This window comes from Erithacus rubecula (assembly GCF_903797595.1).
Source record: "Erithacus rubecula genome assembly, contig: SUPER_Z_unloc_3, whole genome shotgun sequence".
NCBI classification, from domain to species: Eukaryota; Metazoa; Chordata; class Aves; order Passeriformes; family Muscicapidae; genus Erithacus; species Erithacus rubecula.
In genome coordinates this window covers 2,935,246-2,960,640 of record NW_027635944.1, presented here as the reverse complement: position 1 = coordinate 2,960,640, position 25,395 = coordinate 2,935,246, and the positions used below count along the sequence as shown (strand labels likewise).

At 36.4% G+C, this 25,395-nt stretch overlaps 1 protein-coding gene across 1 annotated transcript in view; it reads left to right on the top strand.

Moving 5' to 3' along the window:
* Positions 1-25,395, top strand: part of ADGRV1 (adhesion G protein-coupled receptor V1) — a 237,134-nt gene that overhangs the window by 196,955 nt on the left and 14,784 nt on the right. Inside the window, exon 87 of the mRNA XM_079331426.1 lies at positions 18,751-18,943. Coding sequence (XP_079187552.1) covers positions 18,751-18,943 — 193 coding nt within the window. The remainder of the gene's footprint in view (positions 1-18,750; positions 18,944-25,395) is intronic.

Genomic DNA, 25,395 nt, shown 5'->3' with positions numbered 1-25,395 from the left:
CCTGGCTTACTTGCTGTTCCCTAAAATGGAGATCTGCTTTCTTTAAAGCAAGGACCAGTAACAAGAATATTTTAGCTTGAGTGAACTAATTTCTGTCCAAGCATTTGGATTAAGTCTCATGTCTCCTTTTCCATATTACTTAAAAAGTGCTGAATTCAGTCATGAACAACATTTGAATCACCAGACTTTTACAAGCAAGAATAGGTAAGAAAATAGCTAAGAATTGCTACAAAAAGAATTCAGAGATTTTAATAGTACTCAAGACATAGTGAGAGGAAGAGGTTTGTATGATGGATGGATGAGGAATTCCCATCCTCTAATGCCTGGTTTTATATTCTGCATGGACTTGGAAGTGTCTTCCTGCATGGCCCTGTTTCAACATCTTCTTTTTCCTATTCCAGTTTTTCCACCTCCTTTCCCCTCAGTTCACTGGCACATCACCTAGGGTTTAAAAGCTGCAAACTCCTTTTGCTAGACCTCAGCATAGAATGATGCTTGACTATCTGTAGGGAAAGCCAAGTGCTTCATGAACCACTCAGCTGACTTTGGGGGGCAAAAAGCCTGGAGTTTTCACAGCTGATTTCTCACCATTTGCTGCTTTGTCCTTTTCTGCATAGTAAATTAAACCATCCTGAGCTCTGTGCTGCTGCAGGATAAATGTTTCTGATGAACCAGAGCTACTTCTATTATGTTGACACAGCACCTCACTACAGACATTCTTATACATATATATGCATGCACACATATACATACACATACATATACATATATACACACATATATGTAGGGAAAAGTCTACAGAATAGGTTAATAAAGTACAAAGTTTGACCTTTTTTGTATCCTGTACTTGTGCTTTATTTTCTAAACTTTTCCTGTGTTTCCAGGTAAGCTGACTGATGTCCTATCAACTGATAAGGATTTTTTTAAAAATATCTCACTTCTAAATAGGATTGCTTTAATTACCTTTTACTTATCTCTCATTACCAATATAAGTTTTCAGTGGAGGGGAAGTTGTTGGTGACAGTGGTGGAGTATTGAATGTCTTTCATATCTTGGGAAATATTTCTTGTTAATGATAAACAAATCTTAACACATCAATCAGACATAATCACTGTACTGTGCTTTTAGAGAACTACAATAAAGAAAGGTAAATTATTGCTGCTTTGACTGATGGAATTTTGAAACATGAATAGAGAAAAATATTTGTTATTATAACATTTCCAATAATTATGAGATGGTTAATTTCTTTCAAATCATGGTATAATGCTGTCATGATGAAGAGTTAAACAGAAAGCTTGTTATATGTGGAAGTTGCACCCACTTAGTGAGGCCTGATCCTTCAAACAGATTCAGATGAAGGGATTTTTGTGCCCAAAAAAAAAAAAACTCCAGGTACTTTCCTGAAGCCCCTGTAGTATTATGACAGGAGTTATCAAAGGATGAATGCTTGCATTCCTGTCACTGGTGGTTTTTAGAAGTTTCATATTTCCTTTCAAGGTTGTACAAGTAACTACAAATTTCATCTTTCCTACTTTGTCATCTTTAATCAGTAAGATACAGCCTACTGCTACTAAACCAAATTGTTCTCAGTTTATCTATTTTCCACCAAATTAGAAAAACCTACATCTGATATGCCAGAATAAATTGAGAAATTCTAAAATAAACAAAAATGAGATCAGTACCAGCCATTAATTCTGACTACCCCATTAATAATGGCAAATTGAGTCCATGTATATACCTCCTTGTATTTGATCTTTCTAAAAAGGAAGGGAAAAAATTAACAGGATTTTTGTTTGGTTGGTTGGGGGGGGGGTTTGGTTGTTTTTTCTTTGTAGTTTTAATTTCACCACAGGAATGTTCTACAACAACTCGATTTTGTGCTCAGATTTTAGTTCCATGAAGGAAGATTTAGTGTATTTAGTGCAATGAGTTGTACTTGAGAAGGCAAACTCTTGTCTGCCCAGTGTAAAAGCCCTAATAAATAAAGATGTATCTCACTGACCTGGGTAAGATACATGAAAGTAAAAGAAATTCAGCCTTAGCAGACTGGTTTCTGTTATTAGTATTCCATTTAATTGTCCGTATGGCTTAAAAAAAAGTACAACTGAAAAAACATATTTTGCAGATATTCTTCTTGCCAAAGAGCAGGACTGTGAACATTAGCTTCATTTATATTTGACAGTGTGCACATGGAAGTGTCTTCTTTTTCAGCTAGATTTGTATTAAAACTGGATTTAGAGAATGCATAGGAAAAGTAAGATAAGAATGTTTGCCTTAAAAGACAGTACTAGGGAAACTTTTTTTTTGTTTTTGTTTTTTTTTAATTGGAGAGACTAACAAGTATAAAGTAGTACAAAACAGAAAAAAAAGCCACAACAATAGATTGTAGTTTCAATGACTCATACACATGAGGAGGAAGCCTTGGATTTAAACAGGAGCAAGATAATTCACTGAAATCAGACATATAGATCCTTATGTAATTTTAAAATTGCAGTGTTAGCAAGAAGCTTGCTGCAAGAGACTTCAAGCAGGTTTCCTGAGCTGAGTTTCTTGGTCAAACACTGAAGGCTCCAAGTCTTCTGGGACATCTGGAATGAGCTGCCTGGGAGCTCCAGAGCTTCCAGTGCCTCAGAAGTCTCAGCTGTATTTATGCAGTGCTTATGCTGGATCCTTTCTTCTTCTCTGGTAACTGTGTTTCCTTAGTATTAACTCTCACAGTAGGAAGAAAAACAGGAAAAGATGAAGACTAAAACAAAGACAAAGAAGAAGTTTAAAAATTAGGTATGAAATTGTTCAGAGAAGGAGAAGACTGAAGCACAATAAAAACAACAACAGATGAGGTTTTGGGTTCTCATTGTAGAAAAGCATTGCTTCTTCATTTTCATTTTTCATTGTTTCATTCATTTTCATTTCCCCCTTTTTCCAACTGTTTAGCTCTATAATAATAGCAGCAGGAGAGAGCAACAAGGAAATTGTTTTTTTGCTTTATTATGCAATAGGTCTGGTTTATTGACAAGGCTGTTGTTGCACACATTGACTCAGACTGAATCTTCTGAAGATTCTGTTCTTTGCTGCTCCAAAACAACATTCTTTGTTCATGGAAGACAGGATTTTTCTCTCATTGGTATTTACTCGTGGTACCTCCGTTAATGAGTATGGTGCCACCCATAATAAATTTTGACACGTCAGTAAAGATGATAGGATCAAATTTCCAGCAGTAATTCCCATGGATGTAGACTTGGCTTTCCAAAAATTATCGAGACAATCTGTCCAAATGTAAACAAGAATGGGCAAGCCTTGACTTAATTTCTGGAAATTCTAATTCTGCTTTTTCTGAGCCTACATTTCTTAACCAAAACAGTCTAACTGCATTTTCATTACCTTTTACCCTCCTTCTCCTCTTTCCCTCATTCTTCTTCCTCTTTCTTTTGCTGCAGAGACAAAAGAAATGAAAAGGAAACTAAATAATGCCAAAGGGTTGATGCCACATTTCCATTCTATAAAATCTGGGAGAACCATTATTAAAACTTTTGCATTTCACTTGAAACTTAATGCAAAATATAAGGAAAGTAATTATTTTCTTAATGTGGAATTATATATGAAATAAAACATTAGGACCTATCTTTGAGTTAAGCTGCATGAGACATAACTAATTTAAATTAATCGAACACAAATGCAGATTTCCATTTACTTCATACCAAACAACCTCCACAACAATTGTATGGGCACTAAGAGATTTCTTGAATTGTTCATTTTCCCATCATCCTGGTGAGGTGACTGAGGCAGAGTGCAACACTGAATCAAAACAATCAGTCTAACTTTGTTCAGCTTGAGGCAATAATATTTGATTGCAGACATTTCAAAATATACCTGTACAAGGGTGTGACTTGCTTCACAGCTGCACAGAATTCTTTGGGGCAGCTATTATGACTCCTCTGAGGTTTGCCTAACTTGACCCATGAGCAGATGGTGTTCCAGAGAAAATCCCCATTTCTTTTCGAGGAAAAGTGATTAAACACAAGAAAGAGTAACATCATTTTGCAATTCTTTAGATGGAGCTACAGGGAAAGCACTCCCCTTTCATTTTCTGTTTCAAAATAATTCCTTAGGTATATGCAATCTTTCTCAGTCGTTTTGCTGAAATTTTAGGGTGACTTTTTCCCCTCTGATTTGAGTTCTCACATACTCACTCTCTTAAGTAAATAGGGCAAATTGTACCAGAAATTTTTCAACATTTTCACTCCTAAACTTGTAAGGTTCTTACCATGGAGGAAGATATAAAACGTGGGAAACAGCACGCAGAACATCATGACTGCATGTTTTTGAAGAACTTGCACGTCACACAGAGAACAGGACTTTTTGTGAAGGCACACAGAAGTGAACTTGTAGCTCCAGCTGGACAGGTGCTGTGTTTGCACAGGGGCTGTTTCACATCTCTGCACACACAGCTGCAAGAAGCACCTTAGCTCCAAGCCTGCAGTGTGACTGGCAAAGCCCAGCCTTGGAAAACCCCCTTGACAAAGGTCTGGGGCCAGGAGCACTCAGGCTGAAACAGGTGGGGTGCAGCCTCTGCACTCTGCAGGCTCACAAGTTGGGTGTTTGAGGCTGGTTTTGTGAAAGAAAACTGGTGCTTCCTCCAGAGCACAAACACCCACAAGTTTCCGCCCTGTGCTGTGTCCTGAACACACAGTACTGAGATGTGTCTGCTTTGAAGAGGGAAAAAAAGGCACTGTGGAAACCCCAACACACATAACTACACATTGCAAAATCCTCTGATAACATCCAGGGACAGAGGTTCTGTGGCTGCATTGATGGTAAGAATTGAGACAAGGTTTTAAAAAACCCTTGCTTATCAGCAAGAACATTTATTTGTATTAGTATTCTTTGCTTATCAGTAACAGCACCAACATGAGCTTATGGTAGAAGTTCAGTGAACACTGTGTTGTTTAGGTTAAAAAAAACCTCAAAACTGAGAAATCTTTTAAAATGCTAGTACATTTTGTTCAGTTTCTAATTTCTTTTATCTGACATTTTCTTAGCTTTCCTAAATGTCTTGTCTGGCTGGTAGAAAACCTACTTATTTTTAGCAAATTCACTGTGTAAATTGCAAAAAAGATTTTTTTCAGGACTAGAAAAAACAAGAACTGACATTTAAATAGCTTCAGATACATATAATGCAGAAAGAAGTGTAATATTTGCAATTGTTCCGTCTGTCACCTTAAATTTCAGAGTTGCTTTACACAGTAGGTAATTTCTCAGGACTGAAACCCACTAATATTAGAAAACTTTTTTTCTTCATAGAATATAGTTCCTCCACAATGACAAGATTTTTTTGAAAACTTCTGCAATCATCATGCACCTCCTTGTTCCAATGCAGTCAGATTTTTGAATCCAATTACTTGTCTTTTGGACCAAGTTGTCACAGCTTTTTTTTATGGAAAGAGATGAGGAAATTACATATATGCATGTACATATATGCATGTACATATATAAAAAGCATTTAAAAATTTTAAATTGTCTCATTTGAGATTTCCAGTTTGTAACAAATACACTCTAAGATTTTCTCTAATTTGAGATTTGAATGTTTTATAATACTGTACTGCAACTCGAATTAGGAAAATCAAACTTCATTTTAAAATTTGATGCAGTCCATGTAATTTGACAAACATAGGTTAACATAGGTTCAGCATGTTGTTTGTTTGCAAATAGATTTAAAAAAAAAAAAAAAAGGAAGTTTCAGGGATTTTCCAAAAAATATAGGAGAGCCTGTGGCAACTGCCAAGTCAGTGAGATGTCAGCTGTGTCATGCCTCTTTGAAAGCTCCACATCACTGTTTGATTCAGTCATAAACCAGTGCTGCTTTCACCTCCTTATCAGACCATTATTTGGAGTTACCTTATGCAAATAAAAGCAGATAGCTCCCTCCTGTTATTATTAGCTATGGTCTTGCTGAGTATACAGAAATTAAATCTATTTCCTGAGAGGAACCTCTTGCTAAAAGAAACCCTTGCATATTGGAAAGTAATCAAAATATAAGCCCAGACCACATTTCAGGCAGCCTCCATTGTTTGAACAACTTCTCTAGCCTGCCAAGTGTAATTTAGAGCATTGTGATGAAGCTGTAGATTTTGCTGAGCAATGCAAAATCATTCTTCCCTGCTCAGTCCAGCAGAAAAATTATCCCAGTTGGAGGTTCTAGCTCAGTGTACTCGTACTGAAGCACTGACTCATGACAGAGAGTATGTTGTGTCTTCCTGAGTCACAATATCACTAAGCTTGCCTTACAGTGTTTAATTTACTCAAGATGTCACTTGTTCTTCTAAAAATTACCAAGGTTATTCATCATATAAAAACTGAGGTTGTTACAAATGATGAGATGTGAGAAATGCAGAATGCATCTGTCCATAACTGCTCAGCTTCAGTACAGCTGCCATGGCCTTCTGGTCATATATTGGTCAAGGTATCCATTGCCTTCCTTTTAATGCAGTACATTATATTATTGTGACTTTTTCTCTATAGCAGCTGGAGTTTTCTGACTGGGAGTGAGCAAGATCTTAGGAGGGAAGATGGCCAGACAACTAACCCAAGCTGACCCAAGGAATATTCCATAATATATCCTGTCTGCTCAGATATAAAATCTAAGACAAAGAGGATGAAAGGGACACATTAGTTGTTATGATGGTTGTCCTGTGGAGCAAATGCTACACATACTCAAGTCCTGCTGCTTGGGAAGTGACTGGGCATCACCTGCTCATGGGAAGTAGACCACAAGTCTTTTCCTTTTTCTTCCACATGCAAACTTGTCCTTTGCTTTATTAAACTGTATTTACCTGACCCATAGTTTGTTTTTTTTTTTCATTTTATCTGTGTCCCACCCTTCCTCCCTGTCTTGCTGAGGAGGGTGCAGCTTGGAGAGACCCTGGCATCTCAACAAAGGGAATCCACCAGAAAGCTCCAAGGCCTGGAGTAGAGTTTGAGTAGTGTTGACAAGCTGTAGAGGATAAAAGGAGTCAAATCTTACCTAGAGTCATCCATAATGTTCTCTTACAACCTCTGCCTTGACACAGTTTAAAAGTACTGAATTGGAGTGATGCAAAACAAACGTAGGAATTTTGGATGGAAAGAGGATCTGTACTTGATCATAGATCCTTGGATCTATTCTAATGGGTGTCCCCAGCCAAGTCAGATTCTTGTTTTTCGTTTTCACTTCCCTGACACATTGTGCTAACATTGCACCAACGTTTGGTTCCAATATGTTGTTTTAAGCTACAGTTTTATGCAAATACATCCATAGAAACTGAGAGACCTGACTAAGTATTTTCTTCTTGGTAGCTGTAATCCCTCTATTGTACTTTTTGACCTTACACTAATATTCTCAAAAGCCTTGTATAAATTATTTTACATCACTGTATTTTCTTAGTGAAAGTTTGCATCTTTCTATGATGCAAATTGGAAATTTTGACCTCTTTAGCCTATGCTTAAGAAGTATAAATAACAGAGTGGTTACTTGGTGCTACTGTTTGCATGATGATATTCCTCAGAGAACATCTGAAAACAAGACTGCTTTCTGAAGTCTTGGGGGGGGAAAACAGTAATGTTTTGGATATCTCTGTGGCTACTGTATTGGAATACAATTTGCCCTTCTCAAAAGAAATTTAAAAAAATCTTTGTGCATGGGTTCTTTTAGAATTCTTGTGTTTGTGTCTTATGCCAATCTTTAGAGAGAGACTGTCTAACCAGTAGCATGATGCAAGACATACTAGCAGTGAAAATAAAGTTTTTGATAAGTGCTGGTTTGGGTACTGGTTAAAGTAAAAACTGCATGGTTAGACTGGAGCTGTACATGTGGTTTTCATCCTTGGGCACTGGAAAGATTACTCTTCTATTATGTAGTTTGGGTTGTGCATTGTTTTAGTTGATAATGGCTATATATAGCAGAAAAGATGTTTAAAAAGTCATACTAGACAAATTCTCTGTATATGTGCAGGTGCATAGCTCATCCATCCTACACCTGTGCATACCTTGCAGTTACTGGTTATGAAGAGAAGGAAAAGGAGGGGTAATAGGAGGAAGGGAGGGGAGAAAAGAAAATGAGTAAAATTGAGAAAATATTTACAGCGGAAAAGATGAAAGCTCAGCTGATCTTCATTCTAGGCTTAATGCAGTGTTGCCTAGGAAGAGTCTGACAAATGTTCACCAGAAAAGAAAGCTGAGAACTGCATCTCAGAGGAAAAGTTGGAAAAAATGTTTTAAGTAAAGAAACAAGAACTGTCTAACATCTTTCATTGTAAAGCTTTTGCTTGAAGAGCTTTTTGGTGTGGTTTTCACCAAGCATTAGTTCCTGGGCTTGAAAGTACATTTCTAATTTTTGTTTAGTTGCTCTTGTAAGGTGCAATCCTTATAATTTTCAGTCTGCTAAATACAGGTAATCCCTCCTGTGACTACTCTGATAGCCATCTGCCAATACTGATATAATTTAAGCTTCTCAGCAAGCAAAATACAGTGCAACATGAAACATTCTAATTTTGATTTTTGCCTACCTGAAAATTTCCAGTTTTTTGACTATAGGTAGTTTTCCAGTAATTGCCCCTTCCCATTAGGAAAAACCCCACAAACTAAATAAAACAAAACATATCAGAAATATATTTTCCCATATGTTCAGAGTAGAAAAAAAAAAATGTAGAAGACCTCTGGTGGCCTTCATAGCTCTAGTGTGAACTTTTTTCATTCAATTTGTGTTTTTCACAAACCAGACTGTGCTCGTTTTGACTGGGGCAGATGCAATTTTCTTCATAGTAGCTGGTACACAGCACTGTGTGTTTTGTATTCAGGATGAAAACAATGTTGTTGACACCCTGCTGATTTAGCTGTTGCTGCATAGTCCTCTCCCCAAGTCCAGGACTTTTCAGTGTTTCATTCAATGCCAGGGAGGAGCTGCCCAAAAAGCTGGGAGAGAGCATGGCCAGGACAGGTAACACAAACTGGCCAAAGGGATATTCCACACTGTAGAACATCATATCCAGTGTGTAAAAAGTGTGTAAAAACCTGGGGAAGGGGACAGATAGTTGTTCAGGAATGGACTGGGATCTCTCAGTGGTGATGTGCAGTTGTATAGTGTATCACTTGTTTATTCCAAGTTCTGTTGCTATCTCTCATTATTATTATTATTATTATTATTATTATTATTATTATTGTTAGTATTGCTAGTATAATCTTTATTATCATTATCATCATTGCCATTATCTTCAGTATTACTATACTATTTTATTTCTGTTAGTAAATTGTTCTTTACTCAAACCAAAAAGTTTACATTTCCTTTCCAGTTCTCTCCACTGAGAGGGCAGGTGGGGGCAGTGAGCAACTGGTCCTTACCTGCTATCTAGGATTAAAACACAACACAGGCTTAGCATGCCACTGTGAGGTATTTTTAAGACTTAGTAGAGCAGGACATTTACCTTGTGTGTTGCAGAATAGACAATTCTTTGTAAATCCAAGTATCACCTTTTCTTCTTTGGAGCAGTGTAAAATTACAACTCCTGTCATCTGTAATGTGGTCCATAGTAATTTCTAAATTCTATTCTGCAGAAATAAAACTAGCTAGTGAGTGCAGTATGGTATGCAATGTGTTTTACATTACTTTTCTTGTATTGCCTCCTGCTTTCTAATTTAAATAGTGTGAGAGGTCTCAAGTCCATTTATAAACCAAACCTGTAAACTCAGGAAATAATGAAATCAAGTTTGCCTGATATAGTCTGTTATCCCAAAAAATCTTGATCATGAGCTGAATATTTTAGCAAGTCTCCTATTTTTTTTTTTTTGGTTTGTGACTGTAGTGAAATATTAGCTTCTATCTTGTAATCTCAAATTCTGCACTATATTCCAAGACATATTGAAAAAGACTGTCAACAGTTTTCAGGTTTTCAAAATTCTGAGATGAAATGTTTTAAGGAATAATTACTTTATATTGACCTTCAAATATTTTTCAACATCCTCCTTGGTTACTAATGTACTGGAATATATTATTTTTATTATCTCATATAATTTTAGCTGCAATAAAGGAGTTTCCATTCTAATTTATCAAAGCAGAAAGCTGGGGGGAAAAGTGCATTAAAAATCAGTTAAAATTCATGATGTTATTGACATCTGAGACCTCTACTGAAGAAATAGTACAGTATTTAATGAGAACATGTGGAAATTATTGGATCTTGCCAAGAATAATTAGCTTTGTAGAGAGAGGATGAGGAATAACTGGCTTTTTACCAGTTCTCCACAGAAAGATCTCATGTGTATTGTGGATGGTAAACTGAGAATGAGTCAACAATTTTTGCTATGGAAATAAAGTCAGACATGATTTGGACCTATATGTTAAGCAATTTAATGTAAAGAACACATAAAGTCCTTCTGCTCTAGCTATGTACTGAGAAGAAATGTTATCAAACATGCTGTAATCCAGAACCATAAATATGTAAGTTAACTGGTGTGATCAAGGATATGGCAAAAGTCTTATTTATAAAATATTTCCAGAAAGGCAGAAAGATCTCGGGCTGTTGATTAAAAAGATTACCATGCAGGAAAATAGTAGCAATTTGCAAGTATGTAAAAAAATGTTGCAGCAAACAAGTTTCCTACAGCCATGTTGGCTCAGATAATACATAACCTGTTTGTTCTACACAAATAAGATAAGTTTAACATTGGGTAATAATCTCTCTCAGTAAGTGCTGTGAAGCTCTGAAACTGGTTTATTTATTGGAGAGAAGTTTTGTTCTTTATCAATAGACAGAGATTAGACACTAGTGATGTTGGGTATAATATGGAGAGGTTTTTTTACAGAGCAAAGTTTTCTCTCTTACTGTGTTCTCAGACACAGTAGAATTTCCTTTAATGAAAGTCTCACAAAGACACAGTGTCTTTTCTGAATGCACTTCAAACAGTTTTTCAAATGCTCACTTGTTTTAAATTATTCCATAGATGTATCACAGGCCAGTGCTTGCTGCAGTGAGAGGTAAGAAGATGGCATTGCTGCACATGTGTGGTAAAGCTCATGGAAACCTCCAGATAAATACTAGATCACCTTCCATCCTCCAAGGTAGCCATAAAGCATACCAAATTGGGCCACACTCTTGAATTCAGTCTCACTCAGTTTGAAAAAGAGTGAAGTCTGCTTCCAGGGTGTTGTGTGAACTGTTGTTAATGTGTGTAGAAGACTCTGAGGTTGACTGAAGACTACAAGCCTAAACCCCTGTGCCTGTGGCACAGTGAATTTTTTTAATAGTGTCAAAATCTCTAGAATCTTGCCCACTGTAGAAACAGAAATTTCTCTAATGTGGCTTGAAGTTCCTCAAGAGTTAATGCCAACCATTTCACATATTATCCATTATAAGCTTCATATAACCTTTCCATATGTTTTGTGTCCACATCACTTCATAGAAGAATAAACCTTTTTCTAAAAAAAAAACAAAACCAAAAAACCCCACAAAAACCTCAAAAACCCCCAAGCAGACAGAAAAAAAAAACCCCAAACAAACAAAAAACCACCAAACAAAACAAAACACACACACACAAAAAAACCCTGAAACAAAAAGAAACCAAAATGCATGCTACAAAAATGTCCATGTTTCTTTCCCTGTCAGGGGAGTGGAAAAGTGAAAGAGACAATTAGAATAGTTATTAGGAAGAAATCTGATGAGGTTGATTCATCAGGCTGAATAGGCTTTGACACTGCAAGAGCAAATATGTTTATCTCCTTGCAGGGTTTGGAGTCCACCACTGACTTGCTCTCAGACAGTTGTTAAACCCATTGTTTTCCTGAGTGCCTTTTAAAAGTAGATAAATATTATTCTTGTTTTACTGTAAAATGCTTTGCTGTAAAGCTCAGTGTCTCAAAACACCAGATGTTTGATAGATAAGAGCACTTGCAATTTTTTTGTCAAATGTAGCCTTTTATAGTTTCAAGATACTGTTGAAAGAGCTTGTCTTTGCAGTTCAGGATAATAATGGAATGAAACTGTTTTCATCACATGAGCAATTTTAAAATTTTACCATTTTAAAAATTTGTTGCTCAGAAGGGAACAAAGAATGCCAGTCCTTCCATTTTTCACTATTGCTATTTTCTGAGCAATGTTTCTTGTTATTTAATTTGTTCTCCTTTTAAATATTAATTATGTAATTGTGCTAATTCCAGCATATGTCTTATCTTGTTTCTTGTGTTTCTTTTAAAAGTAAAAAAAAAACAAAAAAAAAACAAAAAAAAACCCAGCCTTCCATATCATATGTAGCTGAAATACATCTCCAGATTTTAGGAAATATTATATTTTAAGAGACCACAGAAGACTTTACAAAAAAATTTGAAGTGTCAGATTACATGCTTCAGCCTCTTGAGAAGAATCTGCTTTGATAGATTTGAGGCAAGGAAGAGGAAAGTCAAGGTAAAACACTGATTCTGGTTGGCCAATAAGTGGGGTAATTTTTATCAGTGTATAAATTTAAGTGTATATGATAGTGTATATGATTTTCTGAAGTTATATCTTTTCCAAGGGGAAAGACCTCTTAATTACCCCTAATCTTTCTGTGTTTCTTGTATTTGAAAGTAGCAATTTAAGCTAAATTATCATCTACAGTTGTAATCAGTGAGATAACAATTTATATATTAAAGCAATTTCTCATCATTCTAAACCTAAAAAAACACTATGTAAATTAAATATCTTATTCATTCATATTGAAGGAAAAATAGCTGATTAGTTTCAATATTATGTTTTTTCCAGTTGTAAAACAATGAACAAATCACTACATACTAATAAGAAATTATACCTTTGAGGAGAAGCATAATAGAAATAATTTTTTTCTAAATTTATTTTAGCTTCTTTCATGGAACAGACCTCTCACAGATACAGACACACACAGAGCTTTCAAAAATGTGCTTTATGTTCTGTTCTGTTATGTTAGAAACATTTAGATGGAAATAAAGTACTGTTTGAAATTACACCATGCATTAAATAGGAGACTGGGAGGATACAAGGTGAAGACTTGAAGAGGATGAAATTGAATGAGTTTAGATAGGAGAAGTACAAGAGAACAACCAACTGGAGTATCTTACTGTCAAAGTATTATGATCTGATTATAAGAGATGCTTCTGTCCAAATAAAGGTGTAAATTGCAGGAGTCAGTAGTACTGATTTAATTTAACAGTTAGTGTGAGGTAGAGAGGTAGAAAAAAAATTGGAAGTTGAGGGGGGTGGGGATAAGGAGGAAAGAAATAGAGTGGGAGTTTAGGCAGAAGATAAAAAGATATCATATTCATCTCTTGGATTCCTTCAGCATCCCACTGGTCTTTCTACATCCTGGTTTTCAGTGGTGGGGTCTCACTTGCTGTCCTGGAAGTTCCACTTTTATAAGTCTGAGTCTGGGGTATCTCCAGGGGATAAATGCCATTTCCCCAACTTTGGCTGAGATGTGCATCCCTTCTGACAGTTTGTATTTTTTGTCACCGTGTGATTTTTTTGTCCAGATAAGTTTTAAGTACCCACAGTCTGCACATCAGAATTTTTCTGGTGTACTAATTCCAGATCTTCACCTTCGTTAGGCCTGGAGTTAATGTCTTCCAGTTTTGCCATCTGTGCCTGTCTCAAATTCCATTGTGGTGGCTTATCTTCTGGAGACAGTGCCTTCAGATAGGTGACTGCATTCTTTAAGCCCTCACACCCCATGGCTCAAATAACGTCTTCCAGGGACTTCTCCTAAGTTTGTGAGTTATCCATGGCAGTGATGCACACTTAGAAAAGACAAAGGAGAAAAGACAGAAGCAACAGAAGTAATAATGCCAGTAATCATAAAATGTACAACAGCTATTCCTATAATTAAATACACAAATCCAATAGCAATCATTAACCCAATTCTAACTAGTCAGAGCTCCCAGTTTTTTCATCCCAAGGATTAGAATATGTACAGGTATTTGTGCTAATTTCCTGAAGGCAATCTTGGTGTTAGAGTGATTGGAAAAGTTCTGATGTCTGATTTGCCATTTCTTTAAATGTGGCTCAGGCTTTTTTCATTGATGATATTCCATTGTGAATGGTAATAGTGCATTAGGTTTCAGTAAGATTTAACATTCCACATAGTACTTGCTCCTTTAATAGTACAATATCCAACACCAACTGACTGTCCAAAGCCATTTCTGACTTAAATTCTGTAAAAATTACCTTAAACCTAAAACTTGTATTTTGCCCCACCATATCTGGGGCACATATATTACTGATCCATTCTCAGCTTTGTTCAAGAGAACTAGGTTCCTGTCATGTCCTTCCTGCTAATGAATAGTGAGAAACACAATTTGGACAAATGGATGGGACCACTACCCTGCACCTTGGACCAGCAGATCAGCATGTGTAGTTAGGCTCAGTCACTTTTCATCAGAATATCCCCAAACTACTCCAAGTGATGCACTAGAGTGCAAGTTCAGCTGTCTATCAAGTACATTTGGGGCTTGAAATTACCTAGCTAGTGTTGATTTTTAAATTCCATGCAGGAGTATCCCAAACAAGTACACATTACACATATTTCAGTGTAAATTTTCTCAAGTCAGCCAAGACTCGGTGTGATGACCAGGTCTCACAGAACAATTGATTACCTTGGCACACTGGAACAAGTGTGAATGGGTTTGTTGAGGAGTGTCTTTACTTACTTTAAAGGCTTCAAAATGCAATTCTTTCTCAACCACATCAACATATAGTTGGAGGAATTTTGTAGATAATGACAGAATTATAGAATATTCTGTCTTGGAAGGGACCCACATTCTTATCCTACTGGGTAATTCTACACACCATAAGAAATTAAGTTTTAGCACACAAAGTTCTTGTACTGAATACAAAAAAGTTCTCATATAAGAATGGTTCTTATATAAAAAGGCTTTAAGACAAACGCATTTTTAAATTGAGTCTATACTCAGCTCTTCAGAGGACAGATTAAAGCTCTGTTGTGATTTAATTTTGGCACAAAACAAAAACTGGGGGCTACTGTTGGTGGTCACAAGTGAAATTAATACCCCTTCAAATTTATCTGTTTTTTTATCTCTTTTTTTTTTTACTTATTATTATTTTTTATTTTGTTTTAGATGGGCAAATTGCTCTCATTACATGCCTTTGCAATTACTGCTACAGGAAATTGCACCCACGAGTTGGAAACGTGTGTGGTCCACCATGTACTGTAGTTACCATATTGATTGGAATAGATAAAAGAAGCGAGGTGAAGTAAATATTCTTTTAGGACACATGACAGGAAACCTAACAGTAGATCTGGCATCTTAATGTGTGTAGTACAAGTATTTTACAAAATGGTTACAGGTCTTGGCAGCTGGTAAAAGGCTTCTCTAGATTTTATCCATATCCCATTTGCAGTCCATGGATGCTCATCTTTCTAATTTTGGAAGGCTGATTCAATAATTTTCCATGCAACGTTTTCTTTTGTTTTGTTAAGATCATGTAAGTTGCTTATTAATATTTCTGATGTTTCTGAAAAATTTGCCAAGTCATAATTAAAAAAAACCTTATGGGGCAGAACTCAGAAGGTGTTTGCATAAATTCTTGTACCAACTCCCATGCTAAAGTTGGTTGAATTTTCTAATTCTCAATTGATTGAAATAAAAAAACACATCCATAAAGCAAGCTTTTCCCATACTATTTATTTTTTTCAGTAAAAGGACAAACACAGCAAAAAATCAAATTAACAATACATTAAATGTTTTTTCTTATATAATTTTACTAATATTTGGTTTCCCAACAAGTTCCTGCCAATGAAAACACTAACAAGTTGCTGAAACTTATAGATTGAAAATACAAGCAATTATGGGGCTAGTTAAATATTCCATCAGTTTCCAACATCAGTTTTCTATAAAAAGGTGCTTATCTCAAGTTCCTGTTGTGATGGTTTTTCTCATGGGGACAGTGTTTTGAGACATGCAATTGCATTCTTTAAGTCCTCACAGAAAGCTGACAGAGGAATTTATAGCAATCAAAACAAAATTAGACATCAGCAAAGTCAGTGGTCAAAACAGAGTTGAACTCTCCAGACAGATAACAATAATCAAGAAGGGCAAGACCTGTGGCAGCCTGGACCAAAGCTAAATAGCTGTGCTTTCAATGCTAGAAGAAAGCTAAGCTGAGAGCAAAAATGCTTAAAAGAGTGAGGGAAAAAAAACCCCCACATTTTGTTAAAAGAAAGTGTTACTAGGAAGTCACAGAATCTTTGTAATAAAATGAGAACCTGTGAAGAAGCTAACAATGTTGCTTTTCTGGATTGGTGATTTTTTTCTGTCTCTTGCAGAAGGCAGTATTTCAGTGGATAGATTTCTTTAGTTGGTTGGTTGGTTGGTTGATTGGTGGGTTGGTTGGTTATTTAGTTGGTTTTTTTGCTATCACTCAAATTCAAAACAAATCAAACAAAACCTTATAGAAATCTAGGGCCATTAGAAAAAAGGAAGGCTGTACTGCAGGAAAAGACACTCATCTTCAAACAAATAAGGTTTGTAATGATTTAGTTTTTTAAAGCTTCTACATCAGCCTTTCTAGGCCTTTTAAAGTAGAGTAGTTATGTTTTGAACAATCGATTTAGCTGATATTTTGGTGTATTTTTAATACTCCTATCCAGTGCTAGGAATATGTAATACACAGTAGTTCCATGCTGCAAATGTGCCATGGTAATGGAATAATAGCTGTGTCCCCAGTGTAAAGTATAATAAATAATTGCAGTTGGTGCCTATAATGCTATCCCATATGATTTCCATAATAAAATATACCTGTCAACATATATCATCACAATACTATATATGAAAGAATCTTACAGGATGATGTCATTGTCATTGAATTGAACACCATTGCTTCAAGAAAAAAATCCAAAGTAAACTTTGAAGATGAATATGGATTTGTGTATTTCTGTATGTAACTTTCTAGTGTATTTTTTAAAGCAAGTACCTAAGGGTATTAGTAAAACTGATCCACCTCTCTAGGTTTTCATTTTTACACAACTTTTGTTAACTGGATATAAACACACAATAAACTTTCAAGAAACTCCAGTAGATTTTAGAGTATGTATTATCTTTGAAATACAAAAATGCATAAAGTTGAAAAAAATACAGATTTCAGAATTTAAATATTACTTTATAGAAGACTACTATTCTTGCCTTCAGTATAATCATTAAAAGCAGCATAGGTTGTGGTAATATGATTTAATTTCTTAGTACTAATTATGCCAACTCAAGAATGCATTTGGGGAAAAAAAATAACTCTTCTACTTAAGAAACAGTAAAAATTAGGAAGACACAATGGATGAGATGTTGTGTTCCCTATCAGCCATGTTGAGAGCAGGTCAAAGGAAGTGATCCTTGCCCTCTGCTCAGCACTCATGGGGTCACACCTGGAGTGCTGGGTTCAGTTCTTCTCAGTACAAAAGGGAAATGGACACATTGTGCAAAGTCCAGTGAAGGCCATCCAGATGAGTAAAGGAGGCTGAAGTATCTCTTCCATGAGGAAAGGAACAAACACTTGGAATTGCAATGCAGAACTCCTGCTTCCCCTGATGCTTACTTGTTCACTTATGTTATCAGATGATATCTGAGCTTGGTGTTTGACCAAGCCTCTACATTCTGCAGAGAGCTGTGAAAGGTTTCTAGGTTGTGCTGGAAATTATTTTTGGGATTCACTGAGTATGCATGACTGCTGTTCTCAAAGAGACAACATAGGATATAATCTTGACTTTCTGGCAGAATAGGAAAGTACACCTGAGCAAACCCAGAAGGTTTATCCAACCAGGTATTTCAGTGAAACATGCACCTAGGCCTCTCTCAGACATACATCACCATCAATGCTAAGCTTACTTAGACAAGCTGACATGAGAAACAGAAGGGCTGGGTGAGTTACACCCTCTTAATAGGGATAGCAGTGACCACATAATCTCTAGACATACTGACTCCTGTGCTGTCCCTTGGGCTGCTCTGTTGTGCGTCATCTCTAGACTAGGTCAGTGGCTGTAAAGCACACTCTGGTCTCCAGGGAGAGCACAGAAAACCCTGATCTCTCATACCCCTGAGAGCTCTCTTCAGCTGTCATCTCCATTTTCTTCAAGTCATCATCATATATACATAATTTGACTCTTTCAGGGATAATTCATGTTCCTGACATATCTTTAAAAGTAATTATGACTTAAATAAGTGAAAAGGCCAAGGAGAGACTGAACAATTGGGGGGAAAAAGAGGGGGAGGGAGTGAGCATTTGGCTTCTGTGAGCAAATAGCATGTAATTTCTAACAACTTGAGAAGGAACAGTTATGTTTTCTTTAGGACTCATTCATTTATTTAAATTTTTTTTTTTTTTAATTTAATCTATGCTTTCAGGAGGTAAGTGTAATGAAAATTCCATAATGTCCTTTGAGAAATTGGTGACTAAGAATGATCCCTTTAAATGAATATAGCAGCATGTAGTGTGTTAAAATATATTTTATCATAGCAAGTTTAAATTTTTCCAACATTGGTTAGGCTAAATATAACATGCACTCTGTAAGAGCAAAAGCTATACTCCTTAAGATATGATGATGAGACAAGAACCAGCAGCAGACGAAGGAACCTATCAAGATTACTCTGGGGACAGAGTTTTAAAAAATTACAGTTTGTAAAGCACATCCTTTTTCAAAAATTTTGTATTTATGGCATTTCAAGGCGTCTGTTATGCTTACCAACAGCATTTTTTTCCTGTTCTTTTCCATCAGGTGTTTCATTCCAAATGCCTACGCTGCTCTCTTCACCGCTGCTCTGGTGCCATTAATGTGCCTGGTGGTGGTTTTCGTGGTGTTCATCCACGCCTACCAGGTGACTCCTCAGTGGAAGGCATATGATGATATTTTCAGAGGAAGAACAAATGCAGCAGGTATGATTTGCTGGCTGCCCCTGTGCAAACAAGTTGTACTTTGGAGTGATATGGGCTGTTCAGAGAAACCATGGTTCAGTAGATACCTACGCACTTAGATTACCAAAAAGCCTCCCAGTGTCCCTTTGAAGTCTGTGAAAGTGCTTTGATGATCAAAGCCACGCTGATCTGAGGGGGATAAAAATATGTAAAACCTAGAACAAGAAATTAGTACCACTGACTCTGTGAATGCCTTTAGTCTAGCTGAAGAGAACAGAAACAAAAGGAAGCACTGCTCTGCTTGCAGCACTGTGTGCCCTTGCTAGATTTTGGCTGAACATCCTGTCCCAGGGAGGGTGGGGCTGCTCATGCTTGCCTGCTTGCAGAGCTTGATCACCTATGGATGCACCCCTGCTCCACCCCAGCTCTGGTCCTGTGTTTCACAGTGCATTTGGTGCCAGTGAAGGGTGCTCTGTGCACTGGACTATTTGGAGTTAATGCCTCTGTTTTGATATTTCCTATGCTACTTGCAACTGGAACGTGCTTGAAAGGAAAGATCTGTCTTGTGCAAAACAGGAAGTTTCACTCGGCCTCCTCCGTCAGAACAATTTCATCTGCAACAATGTTCCCAAAATAAAGTTGCAGCGGTTTAGACCAATACTGTAATAACAACAGGACACTCTGTGGGAAGCTTACAATATTTCTCTTGTCTTCGTGGTATTTTGTGAAAAGAAAATTAATTTTATAACCTAGTGCAAATAATTTTTTTTATATTTTGGTTCTAGAAATATATTCCTTTCTTGAGAAAATGATAATAAATAAAAGTATTTATAATCTGGGCATTTCTGCAAATATTCATGTCCTTTTTAATGGCACAGTGTTAGCTTGCCTAAGATCAGTATGAATTTAGATAAGGTCTGATGATACTGAAAGTCTTAGTTGCACTCTTTCACTTCTCTCTGATATAAATGCACAGAGGTGGCTCCTCTTGTCAGTCTTTCACTTAATTTATTTATGATTTACTTTGTTTGAGTATCTCTAAGGATATTCCTTAATAATATGTTGATGGTTCAGGCTTGTCTCAGAGCAGTTAAACTAAAGGAAAAAAAGTAAACTGAATATTGAAATAATACCATAAATAAAGTTGTCATACAAAATGACAGAAAGTACTAGAACTGCATGACATAAAGCCATGAAATAGTAGGATTGAAACAAATCTTGGATTTAGCATAGGATTCAGGGTATTTTCTTTCTTCAATAGAATCTACAAATAGGGTGGAGAATACCAAATCTCAGAAGGAAAAAATATCAGGAAGAGAAAAGTTCAGTAAGCTCCCTTCTTCCTTTTAAGTCAATTGTAACTTTTACTATTTATGCACCTGCAAGGCAAACTGCTGTTTTGCTACCAAAGAGTTTCTGTAAGCTCAGATTAAATACTCCATACAGTGGTGGTGGGAGCAGCCTGGAAAGAGGCTGCTGGAGAGGAAAACAATCAGTCTGCTGCAATTTATGGTGGCTGTAATTGTGTAAGGGGTCTCTGTGTAGCTGCATTTGTGATTGAAGCTTCCAGAGGGAAAGTATGGTGATTTCTGTAGTTTGTAACATTGCCTATAAATACATAACACAGGACTAACTAAAGTTGTCAGACTTTTTTGACTGAATGTTTGGCTTCTGAAATTAAAGGTGGTGGTAGTATATTTACACAGTTTTTAATGTCTTCTGGGTACATTGTGCTTATAAGACATAGTCAAAGGAGGTTTGCAGTGGTAAGGCCTAGTATCACTATAAATCTTGAATCTTTACATTCACTCAGCTGACTTCTTAAAAAATTCCTGGGAGCTGCTCCTGCTCCTGTTGTTGTAGCCACGTAAATGGTGCTGTGGGAAACAACATTTTTCACATCAGTAAATTTGTCTCTAATCAGTTTCATGATGATACCTTGCTTTTGAAACACAGAAGAGATCTTGGATTATACCTGCACCAAGTTCTGGCTTACAAGACACTATGGGTTAGGAAGGTCTTTTGGCAATGTTGCCTCCTTAAGCTGCACAGACATACATTGATTTCTCTGTTTTCTTATGGCAATGAATATGCCAGGGTTTCTCTCCGTTTCATCCAAAGCCAGAGGAAAGGTGGAGCCACCAAGCAACAGTTTATCTACGTCAGAGGCCTTAGAGAATTCAGAACAGACGACAGCAGTTCTCTTCCCCTTTCTGTTAATGCAGTCACTCCATTACAGAAGTATCTAATAGCCACTTAATTCTTTTACAGGTATTAGAATAGATTCTGTAAATTCTGTAAAACATCTTCCTGAACCTAGGTAGTAGCCTGATGTTTTACTACTTTTTCCTCTCCTAGGAGCAAAGTTTGTTGCTACCCATGCTAAAGGAGACTCCTGTGTATTTTTTCTTTCCCAAGAGCAGAATAACAGTGCTGGGTTTCACCTTACATGTCTAAAAGAAAACATTTGGTACCTGCAAAGAGGATCTGTTTGTAGACAGATAAAAATTTTCTTGCAAAACTACATTGGAGGAGGGTTTACTTTTATTTATACACAGATGCCCATTTTTAATTGTAACTCCTTTTCTGTCATGCATTTATTCTTCCTAGTCCTCTGGATTTGTCCTGGATATTCTGAAGTAAATTCTCATCTCTCATACTCATCTCTCACACTCTATTCTGGTAGTTTCAAGAAAATATCATGGCTCAAAGACGGCTAGCCCAGCAAAAATCTGCTTTTAGTAATTGGTGTCAATTTCTTTGGTAGTGGTCTGTGATCTTCCTGAAGTGTTTATACTCTTTACTTGTGACTAGACTATCACTGTAAAATAATATTATTAAACAAGGTTGTAGTGTAGAACAAACACAAGTAAATAGGGTTGGCCAAATCTTAATTTGAGCAATATGCACACCTCTCATTACCCTGTCTGAAAAACAAATATGAGTGAGTTTGCCCTTTCATGCTCTTTCTTTACTGTTACAGAATTGCTCTGTTACTGGTCATGTTGGTTTGCATGGTGATTGATATAGTTTACTTAGCTCAGGGAATTACCTTCAACAGTAGAGGGCTCAAGAAAGGGCAGTGGAAAACACAAGAATTTGTTATGTCTTAGAGCAGTCAGCTCTTCCTTCTCAAAAGTGAATGTTGGAAAGAAAAGTGTGAATGGTTGAAACAACTGTGAAAGCTGATTCTCAAGGAATGCTAGCTCTACCTCTAGTGTAGTCATTCAGAAACAGGCACTGAGTTTGCTTAAAAATTCTTCACTTTGTACTCGTTCTATTTGCCAGCCTTTCAGCAAACATGTTCTGTTGGCTGACTGTCCTCCTATATATAGAAACTACCTTCTCAAAAGTTATCCTTGACAGTAGCCAAATCAGAAGCATTAACTGGATAAACAGCCTTTGGGTTAACTAATATTTAACTGCATCCCAGGCCAGGCTTGTCCCTCCTGGCTGCCAGGGCACTGCTGGCTCATGTTCAGCTTGCCATGGACCAGGACCCCCAGCTCCCTTTGCATGGTGCTGCTTTCCAGCACCTCATTCCCAGACTGTGCATCCACCAGGGCTGCCCCATCCCAGGGGCAGAATCTGGCACTTTTCCTTGTTGAGCTCCATGTGGCTGCTGATTGCCCATCCCTCTGATCTGCTGAGCTCTCTCTGCAGGGCCTCCCTGCCTTCCAGGGAGTCAACAGCTCCTCTCATATTTGTATCATCTGTGAACTTGCTTAAAATCCCTTCCAGTCCTGTGTCTTAAGTAATTTATGAAGATGTTGAAGAGCACAGGGCTGACGATGAAGCGTTGTGAAAACCCACTGGTGACAGGTCCCAACATGCAAATACAGAAAATGAATAGTAACAGGACAGCAATCCAGTGTAAATGGGTTTATTTTCTGTTTGCTAACCCTTCACAATTTAACAAAAAGATTTTAAAATCTAACAGAACAACTTGATTTTTTTCCCCCTAATAATTGTAAATAGATGAGCTTCATTTACTGAATGAATCTTGAGCTAGCATAATTTTCATCCTTACTCATAAATATGCAACACAACTTTCAGTACCTGAATCAGATATCATAATTATAAAATTGCCATAATTAATGTAAGGATTAAATCTTCATGTTGCCAAAATAGAACTTAATGAAGAATAGATACTTAGTTGTAAAATTTTAACTACCTGCTTCCATCTTCCTTCATATAAATTTCTTTAATATAAAATCATAGAATGGTTTGGGTTGGAAGGGACCATAAAGATTATCTAGTTTCAGTCTCCAAGTATGTTTATTGTGTTAGCAGTATGCAATTTCTAGTCACAGCAGAACATTCTGAATGGTCTTCCTACACCTACTACTATCTGATGTTCTCAAGAACAGATAAACCCACAAAATGCAAGTGCAGGGCATTCCAAACATGCTTCTGTGCTCAGGAAATGATGCTGAAGACAGAGTTTTTGATTTCAAGTGAGAATGTATGTCAAAACATGTAGTTGCATGTCTTCCCTAACCTGTAAGATAGATGCTAAAATCTTTATCTGGAATCATATGATAAATATCATGTATCCAAGAGAATCAAAGGAATAGTGAATTGCAGGAATGCTTTCATCTTGAAATGGCAACATGCATCTAGAAATCAAGAGCCAGATGTTGGCTACTTCTGAACTTAGAGTTATGGACAGTTATGGACAGTATTTATCACACACACTGGATATAATATTTTAGTCTTCATAGTGCTCCAGGAGCTTTTTTTTGTTTGTTTGGTTTTTTTTTCTGTTGTAATTAGGAGAAAAACAAATCCTTGCCTTCAAGGTTTTTTACAAATACTACTAAGACAAAATGCACAAGCATAATTAGAAGCTGAAATAAATAACTAAGATCTGAATAATAAATGCATCATTTTCACTTGAGTAATTTAGACTGCTTGCACTTTGCTTCACCTGTCCAAATTAGCTTTATTTTCTTCAAAGAAATCTGCAGAAGCAAGCTCATATACATGAGTTGTGACTGCACAATTGTAAATTCAGCATTCATTTACTATATTGCAACTGTGAATCTTAATAGTTTTGTTATGTGGAAATAAGTAGGCTCATATATTTTTTTATACTTTTGATTTGCTGCTTTTCTGGGATTTGCCATGCTTCCTGCTTAACAGTAATAGCATAAGCTAAGATAAAATGCCTTTTTTTTAACATTTTATTATTACACAAGGTGTCCTAAAGGTGTATGTGGAAGTTTGCCAAAAGTCTGAGATTTAATGCAAAGGTTAGAGAGGTTAGTCTTTTATGATTTTGAAGCAGTGATGTATTTGTTACACTTAGCAGGACATGTGCTTTTTTTTAGAAGGTACCCTTTATTTTCAAAATTTTCCTTGACAAAAGAATAAGCAGATCAAAAAATATAAATTAACAAAAAAATAGTATTTTGACACATTTTATATTTCCTATTTTTACAAACTACCAATTAACATTTTTTCCCAGTTTGATTTCTTGGACATGGACCTACAGCTTTCTAGTCTTCAGTATCTGCTACTGTTCAATTCTGCACATTTAAAATTCCCAGTCACAAATCTGTGGTTCTGTTAAGATTCATTGATCTTATGTTCTTGATGGTGGTATTTTCTTCTTTGAACTTTTTGAGAGAAACATGTTGTGTTTCTCTTAGTTTTTTGTTTTGTTTTGCTTTGTTTGGTTCTTTATTTTGGCCACAAAATCCTGTTACCAAACTCCTTTTATTTTACTGCAGCTGTCAAAAACAATTGAAAACAGAGCCAGCAGTACTTGAAATACTGCTGTTCAAGCTTATTTTAAAAAATGTTTTTGTGGAATTTTTATATTTGCATTTGTAAGTTTAACTCATGACTTCTTGAGCAATCGCCTGTAAATATTTTACTAATTTAGGTCTCCCACAAATTGTTGAAATTCTGTGAAGCAACACACTCTCCCCAGTGTGAAAAGAAATGTTGATAAAGATCTTTGAGGTTTTCATGCAGTAGGTCTTCATGTTTAGCTAGGAACTGTTAAAAGCAATTAAAGTTGCATTATCAGTGGCAGTTTAACAGCCTAAGGAGAAGACACATAGCAAATATTTATAGGTAAACTCAGAAGATAATTCAAACTATATTATTCAATTGCTTCTTTTACTGAATTTCCTATATACTAAAAAAATAAAGGAAAAAGAAGAAAGAAAAAGACAGTATGAACCAACACAGTCATGAGAATACGGAGATCTTGATACATTATGAAAGCACAGTTTATGCTTTGTTTTGTAAATATTTGTATCTATTTGTATATATATATATTCTGCAAAGACACACTGTGGAATATATTTCAAGGCATTAATATTATTTCATAATTTTCAGTTTCAGAGAGGGAGGGAGGGAGGGAGGGAGGGAGGGAGGAAGGGAAGGAAGGGAAGGAAGGGAAGGAAGGGAAGGAAGGAAGGAAGGGAAGGAAGGGAAGGAAGGGAAGGAAAGGAAGGAAGGGAGGAAGGGAAGGAAGGGAGGAAGGGAGGACGGG